Source organism: Muscardinus avellanarius (genome assembly GCF_963383645.1).
Source record: "Muscardinus avellanarius genome assembly, chromosome: 3".
Taxonomy (NCBI): domain Eukaryota; kingdom Metazoa; phylum Chordata; class Mammalia; order Rodentia; family Gliridae; genus Muscardinus; species Muscardinus avellanarius.
Window position 1 is genome coordinate 16,534,982 of NC_137788.1, and position 18,564 is coordinate 16,553,545.

The window sequence follows — 18,564 nt, forward strand, 5'->3', positions numbered from 1 at the left end:
GATCCAACATGCAATATTCAAAGTATCAGCTGACTATATTAGCCTCAGAGACTCAACCATATTAATCAGATACTTGATGTCATTAAAATGCTACGTAGGTTAATTAACACCCACTTCTTTCGCATATTTATTAGCGCTAAACCAGAGATACATATAATAATTTGCAACTTAAAAAGTAGATATAATCTTACAAAATCAGTAATACCATTTCTATACTACAGTATTTCAATTTTAAATCACTGAGAAAATTTTTTTCTTTTTTTTTCTTTAATTTTTGGGGGGAGAGAGGAATCTCTGTCCAAAACGAATAAATTCTGTTTTATTAGACCTAAAGTTGGTAAAATGCCTCACCTTTCATGTAAAAGTTTTCTGAATAGCAAATGAAATCCTCTTAGAGGTTATTACTATTTCCTAATTTTCTTTATAATAATGTATTCATTATAATAGTGAATACAGCCAGGCACGGTGGCGCACCCTTGTAATCTCAGCATCTGGGAGGCTGGCAAGGGTGGAAGGAAGATTGCAATTCGTGGACCGTCTCAGCTACTTAGTGAGGCCCTTTGCCACCAGTGAGACCCTGTTTCAAAATAAAGAATAGCCGGGCCTGGTTGCAAGCTTGTAATCCCCTCCCTTGGGAGGCTGAGACAGGAGGATCGCGCAGGTTAGAAGCCAGCTTCAGCTGGTTTAAGAGACCCTATTTCCAAATGAAATATAAAATAGGTCTGGGAGTGTAGCCCGGAGGTAGAAGGCCCCTGGATTCCATTCCCAGTACCACCAAAAAATAAATAAATAAATAAATCATCATCATCATCATCATCATCATGAAAAATATTAGGACTGGGGGTGTTGCTCAGAGGTAGAATGCCCCTGGGTTCCACCCTGAGTACAGCAAAAAAAAAAAAAAAAAAAGTGAATACATTAGAATAGCCTGAGATTATAATCTCATAAATCAAAAATCAAATGTAACTTTTTTGTGTGCCTATGTGGTACTGGGGATTGAGCCCAGGGGCACTCTAACTCTGAGCTGCATCTCCACCTTATTTTGTTTTTATTTTCAACAGGGCCTCACTAAGTTGCAGAGGGCCCTGTTAAATGCTTCAGGACAGAACATTCTTTTTTTTATTGGGGATGGAACCCAGGGTCACTGTACCTCCAAGCTACACTCCCAGCCCTATTTTCTTAGTCTTTTTATTTCTGAAACAGGGTCTCACTGAGTCGCAAAGGGCCTCGATAAGGATCCTCTGGTCTCTGCCTCCCAAACGCTGGGATTACAAGCAAGTGCCACCACACCTGAACAGAACATTCTTTGTGAAATATAGTAACACAAGAATCCTGTAACTTTACGTACAACTTTATTTCTTTCCAGGACAGCGAAATAGACAAATGCTAATATTTCATTATTTACAAAGCTAACCAGTGCCTTCAAGTAACTTACCTTAAGAATAAAAGCAGTTAGCCAGGTGTGAAATCCCAGGCCTGCAATCCCTAACTTCAAGAACAGCCTCGACAAGTAGTGAGACTCATCAACCCCACGAAACCCTGTTTTTATTATTTACTTATTCATTTGTTTATTTAGTGGTACTAGGGATGGAACTCGGGGCAACACCTCCATCCCTTTTTTTTTATTCTTTATTTTGAAACAGGGTGTCACTGAGTTGCAGAGGGCCTCACTAAGTGAGGCTGGCTTCAAACCTGTGCAATCCTCCTGTCCCAATGAGACCCTGTTTTTAAAAAAAATAATAATAAAATAGGTCTGGAGGCATAGCTCAGAGCTATAATGCCCCAGGTTCAATCCTCAATGCCACAAAAAAGTGGTTAAAGTTCACTTAATCACGATGACATAATTAATAAACCTCAGTAAATATCAACGGCTTAATGGATCACATGTAGTTCGAGGACGCGACTTCTCTGCTAACCATTCCTGCTCCTCCTTTCAGCTTGCACACCTCAACCAAATAAACTGTCAAATACACTATTTCATCATGTCAGTTTCCCAACAAATAAAAATAAAAAAAGAGCCAGGCGTGGTGGTGCACGCTTTGTAATGCCAGTACTTGGGCGGCTGAGACGGAGGACGGCAGGTTCACCACCAGCCTCAGCTACTTAGTGAGGCCTCAGCAAGTTAGTGAGACCCAGTTTCAAAATAAAGAATTTAAAAATAGGGCCGGGGATGTAGCTCAGAGGTAGAATGCCCGTGGGTTCAATCACCAGTGCCGCAAAAAATAAGTAAGTAAATAAAAATTAGAAATTAAAAAAAAAATACAAGGCCAGGATGTACCTCAGTGGTACAGTCTGACTTGTATATGTAAGGCCCTGGGTTCAGTCAGAGGAGAGGAGAGGAGAGGAGAGGAGAGGAGAGGAGAGGAGAGGAGAGGAGAGGAGAGGAGAGGAAGGAGAAGAGGGGAGGGGAGGGGAGGGGAGGGAAGGGGAGGGGAGGAGGGGAGAGGGGAGGGGAGGGGAGGGGAGGGGAGGGGAGGAGAGGGGAGGGGAGGAGAGGGGAGGAGAGGGGAGGGGAGGAGAGGGGAGGAGAGGACGACTTTGGTCAAGGTAAGGTACCAGGACAATTCAGGGGCAAAAAAACATCTTCTCAACAAATGGTACTGAGACAACTAAATATCCACATGCAAAAAAGAGTAATGTTGGTAGCTGGGCATGGTGGTCCACACTTGTAATCTCAGGACTTAGGAGTGTGAGACAGGGGGATTGCAGTTCAAATTCAGCCTCAATAATTTAGTAAGGCTCTCAGCAGTTCAGTGACACCCTGTTTCCAAATAAAACATAAATAGGTCTAGATGGCTGAGCATGGTAACGCATGATTTTAATCCCAGTACTTGGGAGGCTAAGACAGGAGGATCTGGGATTTGCTGCCAGCATCAGCTACTTAGTGAGGCTCTCTGTAATTTAGAGAAACCCTGTTTCAAAATAAAAAATAAAAAATAGGGCTGGAGGTGTATCTCAGAGGTAGATACCCCTGGGTGCCATCCCCAGCACCACAAAGAAGAAAAAAAAAGAAAAAAAAGAAATGGGTCTAGGGGTGTGGCCCGGTTATAGAAGGTCCCTAGGTTACACACACACAAAATAATAATAATTAATAATAATAATAATAATAAATAATATTGGACCTCTACTTCACAATACTCAAAAAAATTAATTTGAGGTGGGTCAAAGATCTGAAATGTAAGCTAAAATTATAAGACCTGTAGAAGAAAAATCAGGAATACATCTTACACACAGCAGCACACATCTGTAACCCAGCAACTTAGAGGCTGATACAGAAGCATGACAAGCTCAGGCCAGCCTCAGCAGCTTGGCAAGACCCAGTTTTAAAGTTAAAAAAAAAGGGCCGGGCGTGGTGGCGCACGCTTTTAATCCCAGCATTCGGGAGGCTGAGACCAGAGGATCGCGGTTCTCAGACAGCCTCAGCTACTTAGTGAGGCCCTCCGCAACTCAGTGAGACTCGGTTTCAAAATAAAGAATAAAAAATAGGGCAGGGGGTGTAGCTCGGAGGTCAAATGCCCCTGGGTTCTATCCCCAGACCCGCAAAAAAAATAAAATAAAATAAATAAAATAGGGCTGAGGGTGTAGCTCAAGGGAGAATGTCCTAGTTCCCATCCCCAGTACAATTAATATATATATATATATATATATATATACACACACACACATACAGATAACAAGTGTTGACAAGGATATAGATAAATTGATTCCCTCATACATTGCTAGCATTCTACCTCCAAGCTATACCCCCAGCCTTATTTTTTATTCTTTTTTTTTTTTTTTTTTTTGTGGTACTGGGGGTGGAACCCAGAGGCCTTCTACCTCTGGACTATACTCCCAGACCTATTTTACATTTTTATTTGGAAACAGGGTCTCACTAAGTTGCTGAGAGCTTCACTACGTAGCTGAGGCTGGCTTCGAACCTGTGCGATCCTCCTGTCTCAGCCTCCCAAGCGCGGGGATTACAAGCGTGCGCCACCACACCACACCACACCACCACGCCTGGCTTATTCTTTATTTTGAAACAGTGTCTCTGAGTTGCAAAGAGCCTCACTAAGCAGCTGAGGCTACCTCCAGAATGCTGGGATTACAAGTGGGTTTTTTGTTTGTTTTGTTTTTTGAGGGGTTTTGTGTGTGTATGTGTTACCAGTGATTGAACCTAGGGCATTCTATTTCCGAGCTACACCCCCAGCCCTATTTTTTTATTTTTTATTTTGAAACAAGGTTTTACTAAATTGTGGAGGGCCTCCCTATATTGCTGAGCTGTCTGTGAACTGCAATCTGCTTACCTCAGCCTCCCAAGTACGGGGATTACAAGCATACGCTACTACTCCCGGCTCCCAGCCCTAGTTTTAAATTATTTATTTTGAACAGGGTCTCACTAATTTCAGAGGGCCTTGCTAAGTAGCTGGGGCTGGCTAAGAACCTTCCATCCTCCTGTCTCAGTCTCCCAAGAACTGAAATTGAAATTACAAGTATGTGCCAGCATGCCTAGCCAGCACAAATTTCTTTTTACTACTTTTTTTTTTTTTTGCGTTTTTGGGGATGGAACCCAGGGGCATTCGACGACCTCCGAGCTACACCCCCTGCCCTATCTTTTATTCTTTACTTTGAAACAGGGTCTCACTGAGTTGCAGAGGGCCTCACTAAGTAGCTGAGGCCGTCCTCGAACCGCGATCCTCCTGTCTCAGCCTCCCAAATGCTGGGATTACAAGTGCGCACCACCACGCCCACCCAGCACAAGTTTCTTAATACTAATATTTGACTATTGATGTTGTTCGCCCCTGGACTTTATACCAACCCTAATTCTTAGCATCTGTTCTTCAAATACAAGTCAGCCACTTTAGTTTTGTAAACTGGGTCAGTGTTATTCCATCTCAAAGGAAATTACAGAACTATTCTTAATTCAATTACACTATCAGTGCAAAACAATTTTAGGGCAGCCCTGAATGCTAAAAGTAAGTTTTGATGCCAGCTTTACTGTCCCTAAAACTGATCTTAAAATTAATCCCCAGCCAGGCGTGGTGATGCACGCTTTTAATCCCAGTGCTTGGGAGACTGAGACACAAGAATGGCAGGTTCGAGGCCAGCTTCAGCTACTTAATGAGACCCCCAGCAACTCAGTGAGACTCTGTTTCAAAATAAAGAATAAAAAGGACTTGGGGTGTAGCTCAGAGGTAGATACCTGTGGGTTCAATCTCCAGTATCGCAAAAAAGAAAAAAATTAATCCCCAGACTTCAACTTAATTTCATTTGATAAATATTTACGGACTTCCAACTATTTGCCAAGCACTCGGTGCCATCAAGTCCACAGTGAATAAAACAGACTCCCCCAAAAAAAACCACTTTCATAGAGTTTACATTCTATTGACAAAATTCACTGTCCCATAAGAGACAGAGAGCACATACTGGGCTCAAAAAGTATAAAACAGCTCCTAGTTATTTAATAAAGGTCATAAAAACTGACAGATTTCAAATGTTCTTAAAATAGCTTAAACTGTCTCAGATTTCAGCTGAGGGTACAGGACAGTGAAGATTTTCTGGCTGGCAGCAAGCCAAGGAAGCAGAAGCCGTTTGAGAATTCAGAAGTCGTTTGAGATCCTGCAATATTTCATCCATGTAAATCTGGGCTCTAGTTTAGTCACTGCTTGAAGACATAGGTCTGGCTAAAAATCCGGAAATAGCGGGTTTCCTACTATCTTAACTCAATATATTACTCCTGAAGTAGAAATCTCTTGTGAAGCAGGCGTGGTGGTACACACCTGTAATCTCAGTACTTGAGGGGCTGAGACAAAGGATCATAGGTTCGAGGCTACCCGGTTTCAAGTTTTACAAATCAAAGCTGGGGATGGTGGTGCACACCTGTCATCTTAGTACCTAGGAGGCTGAGATCCTCCGGGATCGCAGGTTCATGGGCTTAGTGAAACCCTCTGCAACTTAGTGAGTTCTTGTTTCAAAATTAAAGTTAAAGGTGTAGCCCGGAGGTAGAAGGGCTTCCAGGAACCCCAGTGCCACCAGAAAAAAAATAAAGTTAAAGCCAGGTGTGACACAAGGTTGTAATCCCAGCGCTTGGGCGGCTGAGACAGAAGGATCGCACAGGTTCGAAGCCAGCCTAAGCTGCTTAGTGAGACCCTGTTTCCAAATAAAGTATAAAATAGGTCTGGGAGTGTAGACCGGAGGTAGAAATCCCCCGAGTTCTACCCGCAGTACAACAATAACAACAACAACAACAAAAAGAGGAGCAGTGTGAGATAAAGTGGGAATATCAGGAAAGATCAGCTATCAGTCTCCTCAGATTATCAGCAGAAATATGTTTTGTTTTGTAGTTACTGGGACTGAACCCAGGGGTGTTCTAACTATGAGCTACACCCCCTGTCCTAATTTGTTGTTTGTTTGTTTGTTTGTTTGGTACTGGGGATTTAACTCAGGGACATTCTACATTTGAGCTACATTCCCAGCCCTTTTTATTTTTTAGTTTGAAAAGGTGTCTCATAAATTGCCGCAGCTGACTGTGAACCTGTGATCCTCCTATCTCAGCTTCCCAAGTACTGGGATTACACTTGTGTGCCACCACACCTGCCTTTGGCCCTATTTTTGAGATGAGGGCTCATTAAATTGCAGAGGGCCTTGCTAAATTTTGGAGGCTGGCCTCAGACCTGTGATCCTTCTGCCTCAGCTCCCAAGTACTGTGTTGTATTTTGAGCCTTGCTTTTCCTTTGCTTTTTCTTTGCTTTTTTTTTTTTTTTTTTTTTTGGTATTGGGGATTGGACCCGGGACATTCCACCTCCCAAGCTAGACCCCAGCCCCCCCCCTTTTAAAACAGGGTCTTACTAGGTTGCTGAAGTTCTGGGTCTCGATAAATTGCTGAGGCTGGCCTCAAACCTGTGATCCTCCTGTCTCAGGCATTCACCACCATGACAGGCTATGATCTTTGCTTTCGATGGTACCCCCCACACCCTGTTTCACTCCTCCTTCCAAAAAAAAAAAAAAACACTGAAACATGACTGAAACCCATTTATTAAAATTCTGTGCAACAGTAATGAAATGGGAAAAGTCATATGGCAAAGGAGAAGTATCAATCTGGGTTCTTACTTATCCTTCTAATCAAGCTCAGATGTCAACTTCTAGGAAGCCCCAACTCCTCCTTCCCCTGACTAGACTCACAGCAGAGTTAACAGGTACCTGCCTCCGCTTAGCTGTGTTGCCCAAGTTCCTTGAGGGTAAAAACCTTAACTTAGCTCTTTAACCCTAGATTTATAATACCAATCTAGCACATAAACAGTAGTTTGTTTGGTTTTGTTTGTTTGTTTGTTTTGGTGTGTGTATGTAGAGGGGGATATTGCGGATTGAACCAGGGGCATTCTATCTCTGAGCTACAATACACCTCACCCCTATTTATTTTTTGTTTTATTTTATTTATTTTTTTTATGGTGGTACTGGGAGTGGAACCCAGAGGCTTTCTACCTCTGGGCTATACTCCCAGACTTATTTTTATACTTTATTTGGAAACAGGGTCTCACTAAGTTGCTGAGAGCCTCACTAAGTAGCTAAGGCTGGCTTTGAACCTGGGCAACCCTCCTTTCTTAGCCTCCCAAGCGCGGGGATTACAAGCGTGCGCCACCACGCCCGGCTATTTTTTATTTTGAAACAGGGTCTCACTAAGTTCCAGAGGGCCTCACTAAGTTGCTAAGGCTGGCCCTGAACCTGTGATCCTCCTGTCTCAGCCTCCCAAGTACTGGGATTACAAGCATGCATGCGCCACCACACACAACTCACAGTAGGTTTTGAATAAATGAACATATTAATTCATAAATTTACCACTTCTACAAAGACCCTAGCTGAGCATTTCAAAATAAAAAATAAAATGCCGGGCGTGATGGCACAGACTTGTAATCCTGGGCTTGGGAGGTGGAGACAGGATTACACTGGGTCGAAGCCAGCCTCCCTGGCTTAAGAGACCCTGTTTCCAAATAAAAAATAGGTCTGGGAGTGTAGCCCAGAGGTAGAAGGGTTTCCAGGAACCCCAGTACCACCAAAAAAATAAATAAATAAAAATAAAAATAAATAAATAAAATAGGGCTGGGTTCTTTTTGTTTTGTTTTGTTTTTGTTTTTGTTTTTGCAGTACTGGGAATGGAATCCAGGGGCATTCTACCTCTGAGCTACACCCCAGCCCTATTTTTTAGTCCTTTTATTTTTGAAACAGAGTTCACTGAGTTGCGAAGGGCCTCACTAAGTAGCTGAGGCTATCTGGGAATCGCATCATGCCCAGCCCCTGGGTTTAATACCCAATGCCACCAAAAAAAAAAAAAAAAAAAAGACTCAACAATGAACAAATTAATTCATAAATACCACTTTATACTAAAGAACCTATATAGATGGCTACAGTGCAGCAGTCCTCTCCATTTTGACATAAAACAAGGCTTTCAAACATTTTTAAAAGACTTTCTCTTTTTTTTTTGGTGGTACTGGGGTTCCTGGAAGCCCTTCTCCCTCCAGGCTACACTCCCAGACCTATTTTATATATTTTTTTTTATTTTATATTTTTTTATTTGGAAACAGGGTCTCTTAACCCAGCGAGGCTGGCTCAGAACCAGCAACCAGCGCAATCCTCCTGTCTCTGCCTCCCAAGTGCGGGGATTACAAGCGTGCGCCACCACGCCCAGCTAGAAGACTTTAAAAAAAAAAAAAAAAAAAAAAAAAAAAAAAAAACTCCAACATGAAAAAGCAACATATTAACACTAAAACGCTCATTTGAAAGAAATTCTTTCACTTTGTAACCTATAAAGCTAAGGCAGGAAGTCACTGCGCTGGGCTGTAAACTGGCCATCTGAGTCACTGCGTCCTCTCTTTTGCTCCATCTTTTTTTTCCCCTTTGCAGTACTGGGGATTGAACCTGGGGCATTCTGTTCCCAAACTATACTACCAGCCCCTTTTATTCTTTTCATTTTGAAACAGGGTCTCACTAAGCTGTGGAGAGCCTCACAAGTTGCTGAGGCTGGCCATGAAGCTGGGATCCTACTGTCTCAGCCTCCCATGGGATGACAAGTATACACCACCTCCCTCAGCTTATTTTTTATTTTGAAAGAGGGTCTCACTAAATTGCTGAGGCTGGCTTCAAACTTGCAAGCCTCCTGTCTCGGCCTCCCAAGTATAGAGATTACAAGCGTGCACCACCACGTGCGGCTTTCTGACACTTTCTTGATGCTGGGGCGTAGGAGCAGAGACCACGACTGCAGCTACAGGAGCTACAATGGTATTTTGCTAGAGGCCTTCCTGACTTCTAAACAAGCAGCAACATGCTCTGAATTAAATATAGAGGCCTATACTTTAAGGATCAGTGAGGGGAAGATAACCTATTTGTCTAACAGTACGAGCCTATGAACTAATTAAAATAAGGTAGAGTATCGCTGTGTTCTCGAGTACTCCACAGAGCCTCTTTGCTGTAACAGCTCTCAAATGTAGGGGAGTATTCTTCCCGCGTGCGGGCTCTATAAGAAAGAACCTGGGATGTCGGGTGTGGTGGCGCACGCTTGTAATCCCCGCGCTTGGGAGGCTGAGACAGAAGGATCGCATAGGTTCAAAGCCAGCCTCGGCTACTGGGTGAGGCTCTCAGCAACTTAGTGAGACCCTGTTTCCAAATAAAGTATAAAATAGGTCTGGGAGTATAGCCCGGAGGTAGAAAAGCCCCTGAGTTCCACCCCCAATATGAAAGAAAGGAAGGAAGGAAGGAAAGAAAAGAAAGGAAGGAAGGAACCTGGGATAGCAAAAAAGAGCAGCCATCAGTTTGCCGTGAGCTGGAGCATCTGATTGCAGAGCGCCCTTCGTTAGAGGCAGGTAACCTGAGACACACTATAAACTCCCTGCACGTCAGTTTCTTCATCTGTAAACGAGGGACAATGCCTATCTTCTCAGAGTTCCCGGAAAAGTTAAATAAAATTCTGGATGCATGGCTCCAAACCGTAGGCACCTGATGGAGGAATACTGTTACTAATACTATTCAGAGCTAGCTTTAGCAAGGAGGCAAAAAGACAGCACACATTGCTGGCTTCAGCCTACAATACAAAACTAAAAATCAACACAGGAAGACAAGAAAGGAAAAATTATAATACCAAAATGCCAGCAGAAACAGTTTAGATAGCAGGGCATGATGGCACACGCTTGTAATCCCAGTACTTGGGAGGGCAAGACAGGAGGATCCAGGTTCACATCCGGCCTCAGCAACTGAGTAAGGCCTTCCACAACCTAGTGAAACCTTGTTTCCTAATAAGAAATAAAATCAGGCTAGGGTATAGCTTTGAGGTAGAACGCCTCTGGGTTCAATCCCCAGTGCCACACACAAAAAAAAACATCATGTATCTGTAGTAGAGGACACAGGTCATATTCTGGTTGAAAGAACATTCTACCGAATTTAGTTCCTACAAAGAACCCACTGTCTGATTTTCTTCTTTTGTGTATGTAGTACTGGAGACTGAACTCATGGTAGACAGCACCCCTCTTTCTTTCTTTCTTTCCTGGTACTGGGGATTGAACCCAGGGGCATTCTACTGCTATACCCCTAGCCCTATTTTGTTTGGAAATAAGATCTCACTGTCTCACTGACACGAGGTCTAGGGTTCGCAGACAGCCTCAGCTATTTAGTAAGAAGACCTTTGCAACTCAGTGAGACCCTGTTTTAAAACAAAGAATAAAAAAAAAAAAAAAATAGGGCTGGGGGTGTAGCTCGGAGGTAGAATGCCCATGGATTCAGTCCCCATTACTGAAAAGAAAAAATAAATAAATAAATAAATAAATAGGGTCTCACAAAGTTGCTGCAGGACCTCACTAAATTGCTGAAGCTGACCTAGAACCTGCAATCCTCCTGTCTCAGTCTCCCAAATACGGGGATTACAGGCATGTGCCACGACACCTATCTTGTCTGTTTTTACTGGGCCCAGGGACATTCTGCCTCTGAGCTACACTCCACAGCCCCACCCCCTTTTTTCTTTTTGTAAACAGGGTCTCACTCAGTTGCTGAGGCTGGTCTTGAACCTCTGATTCTCCTATCTCACCCTCTCAAGTACTGGAATTACAGGCGTATACCACCGCATGCTGCGCTTGTCTGATTTTCTCAAACAACCTGGCTGCCCCGGAACAGTAACTAGATTCCCCAGGAGTCGGCAGTCCTGAGAGAAATGACTCTCAAGTCTTTCCACATACATAGAACACTGTGTATTCATAACAGACTACAACACTGTTCTGTTTAAGTAAGAACGATTTGGGCAACTGAATTTAAACTCATTTATCTTGAATTATCCGAAGGATGGCCAGTTTCAATATAGAGCTAGGCTGTGTGTGTGTGTGTGTGTGTGTGTGTGTGTGTGTGTGTGTGTTAGCAGGGATTAAACCCAGGGCACTCTACCTCTGAGCTATACCCCCAGACCTATTTTATCCCTTATTTTGAAACAGGGTCTCACAAAGTTGCCAAAGGCCTCATTAGTTCCTGAGGGTTAGCTACCAACCTGCAATCCTCCTATCTAAGCCTCCCAACTACTAAGATTATAAATGTGCACCACCAGGCCTGGCTTAGAACGAAGCTTTTGGAAGAGGCCCAAGAACCCCTATAAACATAAGAGAGATTTTCTATGTATGGACAGTTTTTATATGTCCATGTGTGTGTTATGAAGGACTGAATCCAGAAGCATTCACCACTGAGTTACACCCCCTTTTTAATTTTTTTTTTAATTTGAAACAATGTATTGTTCCAAAATTAAAATGCAGGACTCAAATCTTCAGTCCTCCAAGCCTGAGATTATAGGCATGTACCACTACTCCTAGCATACAGATTTCTTTTTTTTCTTTTCTTTTTTTTTTTTTCTCCCAGTACTGAGGACAGAACCCAGGGGCATTCTACACTCCCAGCCCTATTTTTTTTTCTTTATTTTGAAACAGGGTTTCACTGCATCGCAAAGGGCCTCACTAAGTACCTGAGGCTGTCCTCGAACGGCGCTCCGCCTATATCAGCCTCCGGAATGCTGGGATTACAAGCGTGAGCCACCACACCCAGCTACAGATTTCTTTAGAGAGGAGGGTCTTTGCAACTTTCATCAAAATGTCAAAATTGAGGTGAATGTGGTGGGACATGTCTATAATTCCATCTAGTAGGGAGGATGAGGCAGGAGGACGACAGTCTTAGGCCAGCCTGGGCAACTTCCTGAGACACTATCTCACAATAGAATAAAAGAGGGCCGGGAGCTGGGCGTGGTGGCGCACACCTTTAATCTCAGTGCTTGGGAGCCGAGACAGAAGGATTGCGGGTTTGAGGACAGCCTCAGCAAGTAGTGAGACACTGATTAGCTAGGGAGACCCTGTTTCCATATAAGAAATAAAATCTGGCCGAGGGTGTAGCTCAACAGTAGAATACCTCTGGATTCAATTCCCAGTACCAAAAAAAAAAAAAAAAAAAAAAAAGATGGATATGTAAGTTTACTGGGAGGAAGAAAAAAAAAAAAAGAAAGAAAAGCAGTTGTCACACAGAAAGGGGTTAAAAAAATTGGTTAGAGCTGGTCATGGTGGCGCACGCTTGTAATCCCAGTACTTGGGAGGCTGAGACAGGAGGAACACTGTTCATGGCCAGCCTCGGCTATTTAGTGAGGCCGTCTGCAACTCAGTGAGACCCTGTTTCGAAATAAAGAATAAAAAATAGGGCTGGGGGTGTAGCTTATTAGTAGAATGCCCCTGGGTTTCATCCCCAGTACCAAAGGAAAAAAAAAAAAAAAAAAGTCCCTGTTAGGCCCAGTGTGGTGGTACACATCTGTATTGTCAGTACTTGGGAGGCAGAGACAAGAGATTGTAGGTCAGCTTCAGCAAATAATGATACTCTCATCAACCAATCGAGACCCTGTGTCAAAATAAAAACAAAAAATAGGGCTGGGGGTTTAACTTAAGAGGTAAATGCCCTTGTGGGTTCAAACCCCAGTAAAAAAAAAAAAAAAAAAAAAAAAGACACTGTTCAGATTCTCAACAAGCTGGACGCAGTGGTGGTGCCCACCTAGAACCCCAGTACTTAGGAGGCCGAGACAGGAGGACTGCAGACTCAAGACTCTCAGTCACCTAGCAAGACTGAAAAAGGGTGAGGTATAGTTCAGAGGTAGAATGCCCCAAATACAACCAAAATAAATAAATAAGATTCTCAACAGAACCTCTCTCAAATTCATATTGGGAAGTTGAAGCGATCAGATCTCAGTACCACTCAGCTACATACATCCTCAGCAACCCTCCTTTTCCCCAGCCCTTTTTATTTTGATAAGGTCTCACTTAAATTGCCCCAACTGGCCCCAGATTTGCAGTGCACCAGCCTAAGCCTCCTGAGTGGCTGGGGGCACCACCACACCCAGGATCAAGGTAAGTACTCTGAAGTGCCAATTTCATAAAAAGTATAAACCTCACACTGGCTTGTTATGAAATGTCTCGGCATCTTTCTCCCCTGCTTTTAGCATTTTGCATACCAGGGTTTTTCTTCCTCCAGCCCCCCGTGATCCAGGCTGCCCTCTGCCAGGCCCATCATCTACAAAATGCAAAGAGGCCAATCGCCTTAAGGGCCCTGCCATGCAAAACTGATGTCTATCTAGGCAGATTCCAGTTTCCTTTCAAATCCATTATTGCTAACGTTTCCCTTCAGTTCTGATTTGTCTCTTTAACACTAAGTACAAATAAAGGACTCTGGGCCATGAAAACCTCTTTCTAGTATTTTTACAGATTAAAATAACATCTTAGCCGGGCGTGGTGGCGCACGCTTGTCATCCCGGCATTCGGGAGGCTGACACAGGAGGATCTTGGTTCGCGGACAGCCTCAGCTACTTAGTGAGGCCCTTTGTAACTCAGTGGAACCCTGTTTCAAAATATAGAATAAAAAACAGGGCTGGGGGGTGTAGCTCGGAGGTAGAATGCCCCTGTGTTCCACCCCTAGTACCGAGAGAAAAAAAAAAAATCTTAACTGGGCATAATGGTACAAGTCAGTAATCCCAGTACTTCGGAGGCTGACACAGGAGGATCACGGGTTCAAAGCCAGCCTTGTTACGTAGCAAGACCACCAACAACTTAGTTAAGACTCTTGTTTCCATATTAAAAATAAAATGGAGCCGCCAGGTGTAGTGGCGCACGCTTGTAATCCCCGCGCTTGGGAGGCTGAGACGGGAGGTTCGCAAGTGTTCGAAGCCAGCCTCAGCTATTTAGGGAGGCTCTCAGCAACTTAGTGACACCCTGTTTCCAAATAAAGTATAAAATAGGTCTGGGAGTGTAGCCCGGAGGTAGAAAGCCCCTGGGTTCCACCCCCAGTACCACAAAAATAAATAAATAAATAAGCAAAATGGAGTTGTGGGTGTAGTTCATAGGTAGAATGCCCCTAAGGTTCAATCCCAAGCACCACCACCAAACAATAATAGTAACAATAATAATAATGATGACGTCTGAACTTACTAATTTGATGCAAACAACTGTATTCGTGTTTGAGGAACTGGAGACCCACGCAAGCCGTGGAAAAAGCAAGTCTGCTCTGCACTCCTGGACGCCTCAACGTTATCGAATTATCACAGGATGCTTACCGTGTCAGATACAAATCCCCACGTCCCCTCAGGTCAGAAAAACAGGGCTGCTTTATTTCAATCCAATTCTCTCTTACCAGTTGATAACATTTCACCACCTGTGAGTTCTGATGAATCCGTAACCTCTACCTCATTTACTATTTATATAAGTGTTTATACTTTGGCGATTGTAACCTCTCAGTGAGTAAAGCAAGAAGATAAAAAAGAGCTATAGAATACATCAAGAGGAAAATTAGCTTCAGCTTCAATGCCATGAGGCAGAATAAACACCTAAAGCCACATAAAACGAAGCACCTAACAGACTACTGGCAGTTTATATTAACTGTGGAAATAACCTCTTAAACGTATCCATCTTTAACAACTTTCTTTTATTCAAAGGCAAATTAAATTGCAGCAACGGTAATGACTTTTGTGCCTACATAAGCCACCAAATTCACCAAGCGCTGTCACACTTCGGCACTGCAGTCCCCACTTACATCAGTAACACCTACCGTGGGCTTCCTTTTATTTGTTTAATTGCTGAAACAGCTCAAAGATGAAAATAACGAATAATTTACCTGGGGGCATAGTAGAGAAACTTACAGTCTTATCCAAGTATGGACAATCAAGGAGAAAGAACAAATCGAAAGGAACTTAAACTCACAAAGTAGAAAGTGAAGATAGATATGTTTACAAGATCCGGCACCGAACTCTACCTTAAATAGCCCAACTAGCCAACCTTCTCCGCCACCTGGGGATGCTGATCAAAACTAAGCAGGTTTTCCGTGAGCAACACTGAACAGTCCCACCGGTGAACAATTCTCAATAGAACAGAACCGTGCAGGCTGAAAACATTATGAAATCAGCATACACATCACACTGGAATGGAATTCATCTTTCCTCTGCGCCACAATGCCTGGATTGAAAAATGTGGACCAACAACATTTAAAGAACAGGAGAAAATGGCACTTGACAGAAACCAAACAATGACCTGAAATGACTCTGGAAGGGAGATGACTTTCCCCTCTCTAAGTAATCGATACAGACAAGACTCGAACCACAGACTGTGAAATAATCTGTGGCCCTCACCGCCAGTTACTTATTTCCCCGAACATCCGATCTCTAAAAGTCAAATTCCCAATGACACAGAAACACAACCTATTAGCTCCAGTTATTAAGCGATTCACACAAATACAAGGGCTGCGGGAAGGAGGGCTGCATGGTGAGATGTTACTCTCTGGTATGTAACACCTTTCTGCCTCTCCGTGGAATTCACCCATTCAATGCTTTACCTTCACCTGCTAGTTTTAGCCCAAAATATCTCATCAAGACTTTTCAATCAAAGCTGTCCAAAACTCTACAACGAAGCAAATAACAAGAATTAAGACGCACTAAATGCCAGAGCTGTCTGTCACCAGGAACCCTGGTACCTCTGGACGTGAAGCCTACGGAAGGCAAATTAAAGTCCTTTAAAAAGACTCAGCCTAGCACAAGCCTTCCAAGAAGTGAGACTTTTGGGGGTGATGGGTAATGCCAGTTAACTTCCTCTTCCTTTAAAAAGGTCAAAGCCAGGGAAGGAAGCGTCCGGCGTAACATTTCCTCCTGACATCGCATTCTGCCACAAACGACATCACAACTCCCCCCAAATGTTAAAAATCATTAGCCCCCCCGAGGGGAGGGGGGGAGGTTGGGAGTAGGAGGGCTGCTTTTTGAATATTTCCACTGTCGATGAGAAAAATCCAACTTACCTCGGGGGGGGGGAGGGGGGGAACGAGCTGATCAGTGTTTTAAACGAGAAATCTACCCATCAAGTTTATTCTATATTCCTAATTCGGGAAGCCCACCACGACCCCGCTGCGGGGGAGGGGGGATGAGGAGCGGGAGAGTGTGATCCTCACAATCAAAAAAAAAAAAAAAAAAAAGCCTTGCCTGCAGGGTTGGATGGCCCCAAGCACCAGCAGCAGCAAAATTCTGCCCAATGAAGGGGAGGGGGTGACAGGAGGCGGCGGCGAGGGGAGACGCGGGCCCCCCATAGAAAAGGGCAGGGCTGCAGAGGCAGGGCGGCGTGCACGGTCTTCCCGGGGGCTGCGGGGTCCCGGGGCCCCCGCAAGGCTGCCGTCCGGGAACCCCCATAGATCCGGCCGGGGCCGGGGCCGGGCGGGCAGGGAGGTGCAAAGGATACTGTTGGGGCGCCGGGGTCTGCAGGGCCCTGAGGTTCGGGTGAGCCGCCGCCGCCGCCGCCGGGTGAGCAGGCGGAACCGCCGCCGCCGCCGCCGCCGCTCCGGAGCCGGGTCCGCTCCCCGCCGCAGCCGCCGAGCCTGATTTCAGAGCCGGTTTCTGCGGTAAACTCATGGCAACGCGGAGCCACCAACCCCCCCGGGAGGACCGGGCGCGCCGGGGTGCGGGGGCCGGGGCGGGGGCGGGGGCCGGGGGCGCGGGGGGGGCCGGGGGGGCCGCAGGAGGCGGAGCCGCACGGGCCGGGGCCGCACACGCCCGCCGCCCGCCGCGGCCGCCCCGGGCCGGCTCCACCGGCCGCCGGTCTCCGTGACAACGCGACCCGGGGGGGCGGGCCGGCGGGGGCGGGCGACGCAGAGACCGGACCTTTCACGGCAATATCCTCCTGGGCCGGCGGCGGGGGCCTCGGTCCCCCTGCCCGGGGGAAGCGGCGCCCTCCTCGGTGGCGGGGCTCGGGCGATGCCGGCGGATTCTCTTCACCCAGCGAGCAGAGCATCCAACATGGCGCTGCGGCCGCCTCCAGCAGCCCGGCAGGACGGCCGCTCGGGAAGCTCCGGGTGTTTCCGGACGCGCTCGGAAGCCGAGGCCGGGAAGCGCCTTCGGCTCCTTCCGGAGCCTGCGCGCGCTCGGGCGTCTCCGGAGGGCCTCGGGCGGGAGTGGCCGGCGAGGCCTGGCCGGCGAGGGCCGGGCGTGCGGTCCCGCGTGCCGGGGAGAGAGCCGGGGGGAAAGGCCGCGACCCCACCCGCCCGCCGCCGGACTGCTGATAGATGCCACTCCCCAGACCTGCACGACGCACTGCACCTGCATTGTGTCGCCACCTCTGACCCCCAGGGGTAGATGGAATGTAGAGCCCGTTCCCCAAGAATGGGAGAAAGGGGCTCGTCCAAGGTCACCTGGCCGGGCGGGACAGGGCCCAGCCTGGATCCCTCCGAGGAGGCTGGGGGCGTGGTAATCGCCATATCTCAGCATCCTTAAGGATTCCCCCCAAAGCCTACCGCAGGACCAGAGCGCCTGTGGCAGGCAGCCCCTGTGCCCGGGGCCACGCGGTCAGTCTCCGTCCCCCCCTCCCCCGCTGGACTCACCAACATCACTCCCACCCCCACCCCCGGCTGGGACCTTGTCCCAGACACACAGTAGCGGCGAGCGCAAAGGAGTCGCAGGTATCACGAGCGATCCAGGCAGCGATGACTGTCAGACCTGGCCCTGAGCGCTTCGCTCTGCGTGGGAAGTGGGTAGAACCCGTTCCACAAATGGAGAAACTGAGGCGAGGAGAGGCTCGGTACTATCAAACAATACCAGAGCTGAGAAAATCGAAACTCCAAACCCATACTTGGGAGGCTGAGAGACAGGAGCAGGAGGGCAGGTTCAAAACCAACTGAAGCAATTTAGCGATGCTCTCTCTCGGTCGCTTAGACCCTGATTCCAAATAGACTAGAGGGCTGGGGGATGTAGCTCAGAGGTGAAGCCCCTGAGCTTAATGCCCAGCACACACACTCACAATAAAAATTGACAGGACACCTGTAAACCCAGTACTTGGGAGGCTGAGATAGGAGGATCGCAAGTTCGTGTCCAGCCTCAACTACTTAGTGAAGCCCTCTGCAATTTAGTAAGACCCTGTTTCAAAATAAATAATTTACCGCGCTTGGGAGGCAGAGACAGGAGTGATCGCGCAGGTTCGAAGCCAGCCGCGCACGCTGGCTTAGGAGACCCTGTTTCTAAATATAAAATGTAAAAAGAGGTCTGGGAGTGTAGCCCGGAGGTAGAAGGGCTTC

The 18,564-nt window shown here is 46.2% G+C and overlaps 1 protein-coding gene across 1 annotated transcript in view; it reads right to left on the reverse strand.

The window, feature by feature from the left end:
* EIF4G3 (eukaryotic translation initiation factor 4 gamma 3) overlaps window positions 1-16,909 on the reverse strand; it is a gene marked incomplete at both ends in the record, with an annotated part of 253,579 nt that extends 236,670 nt beyond the window's left edge. The window contains one exon of the mRNA XM_080692029.1: window positions 16,740-16,909. Within this exon, the coding sequence (XP_080548155.1) occupies window positions 16,740-16,909 (170 nt within the window). The remainder of the gene's footprint in view (window positions 1-16,739) is intronic.
* Window positions 16,910-18,564: the final 1,655 nt, after the last annotated feature.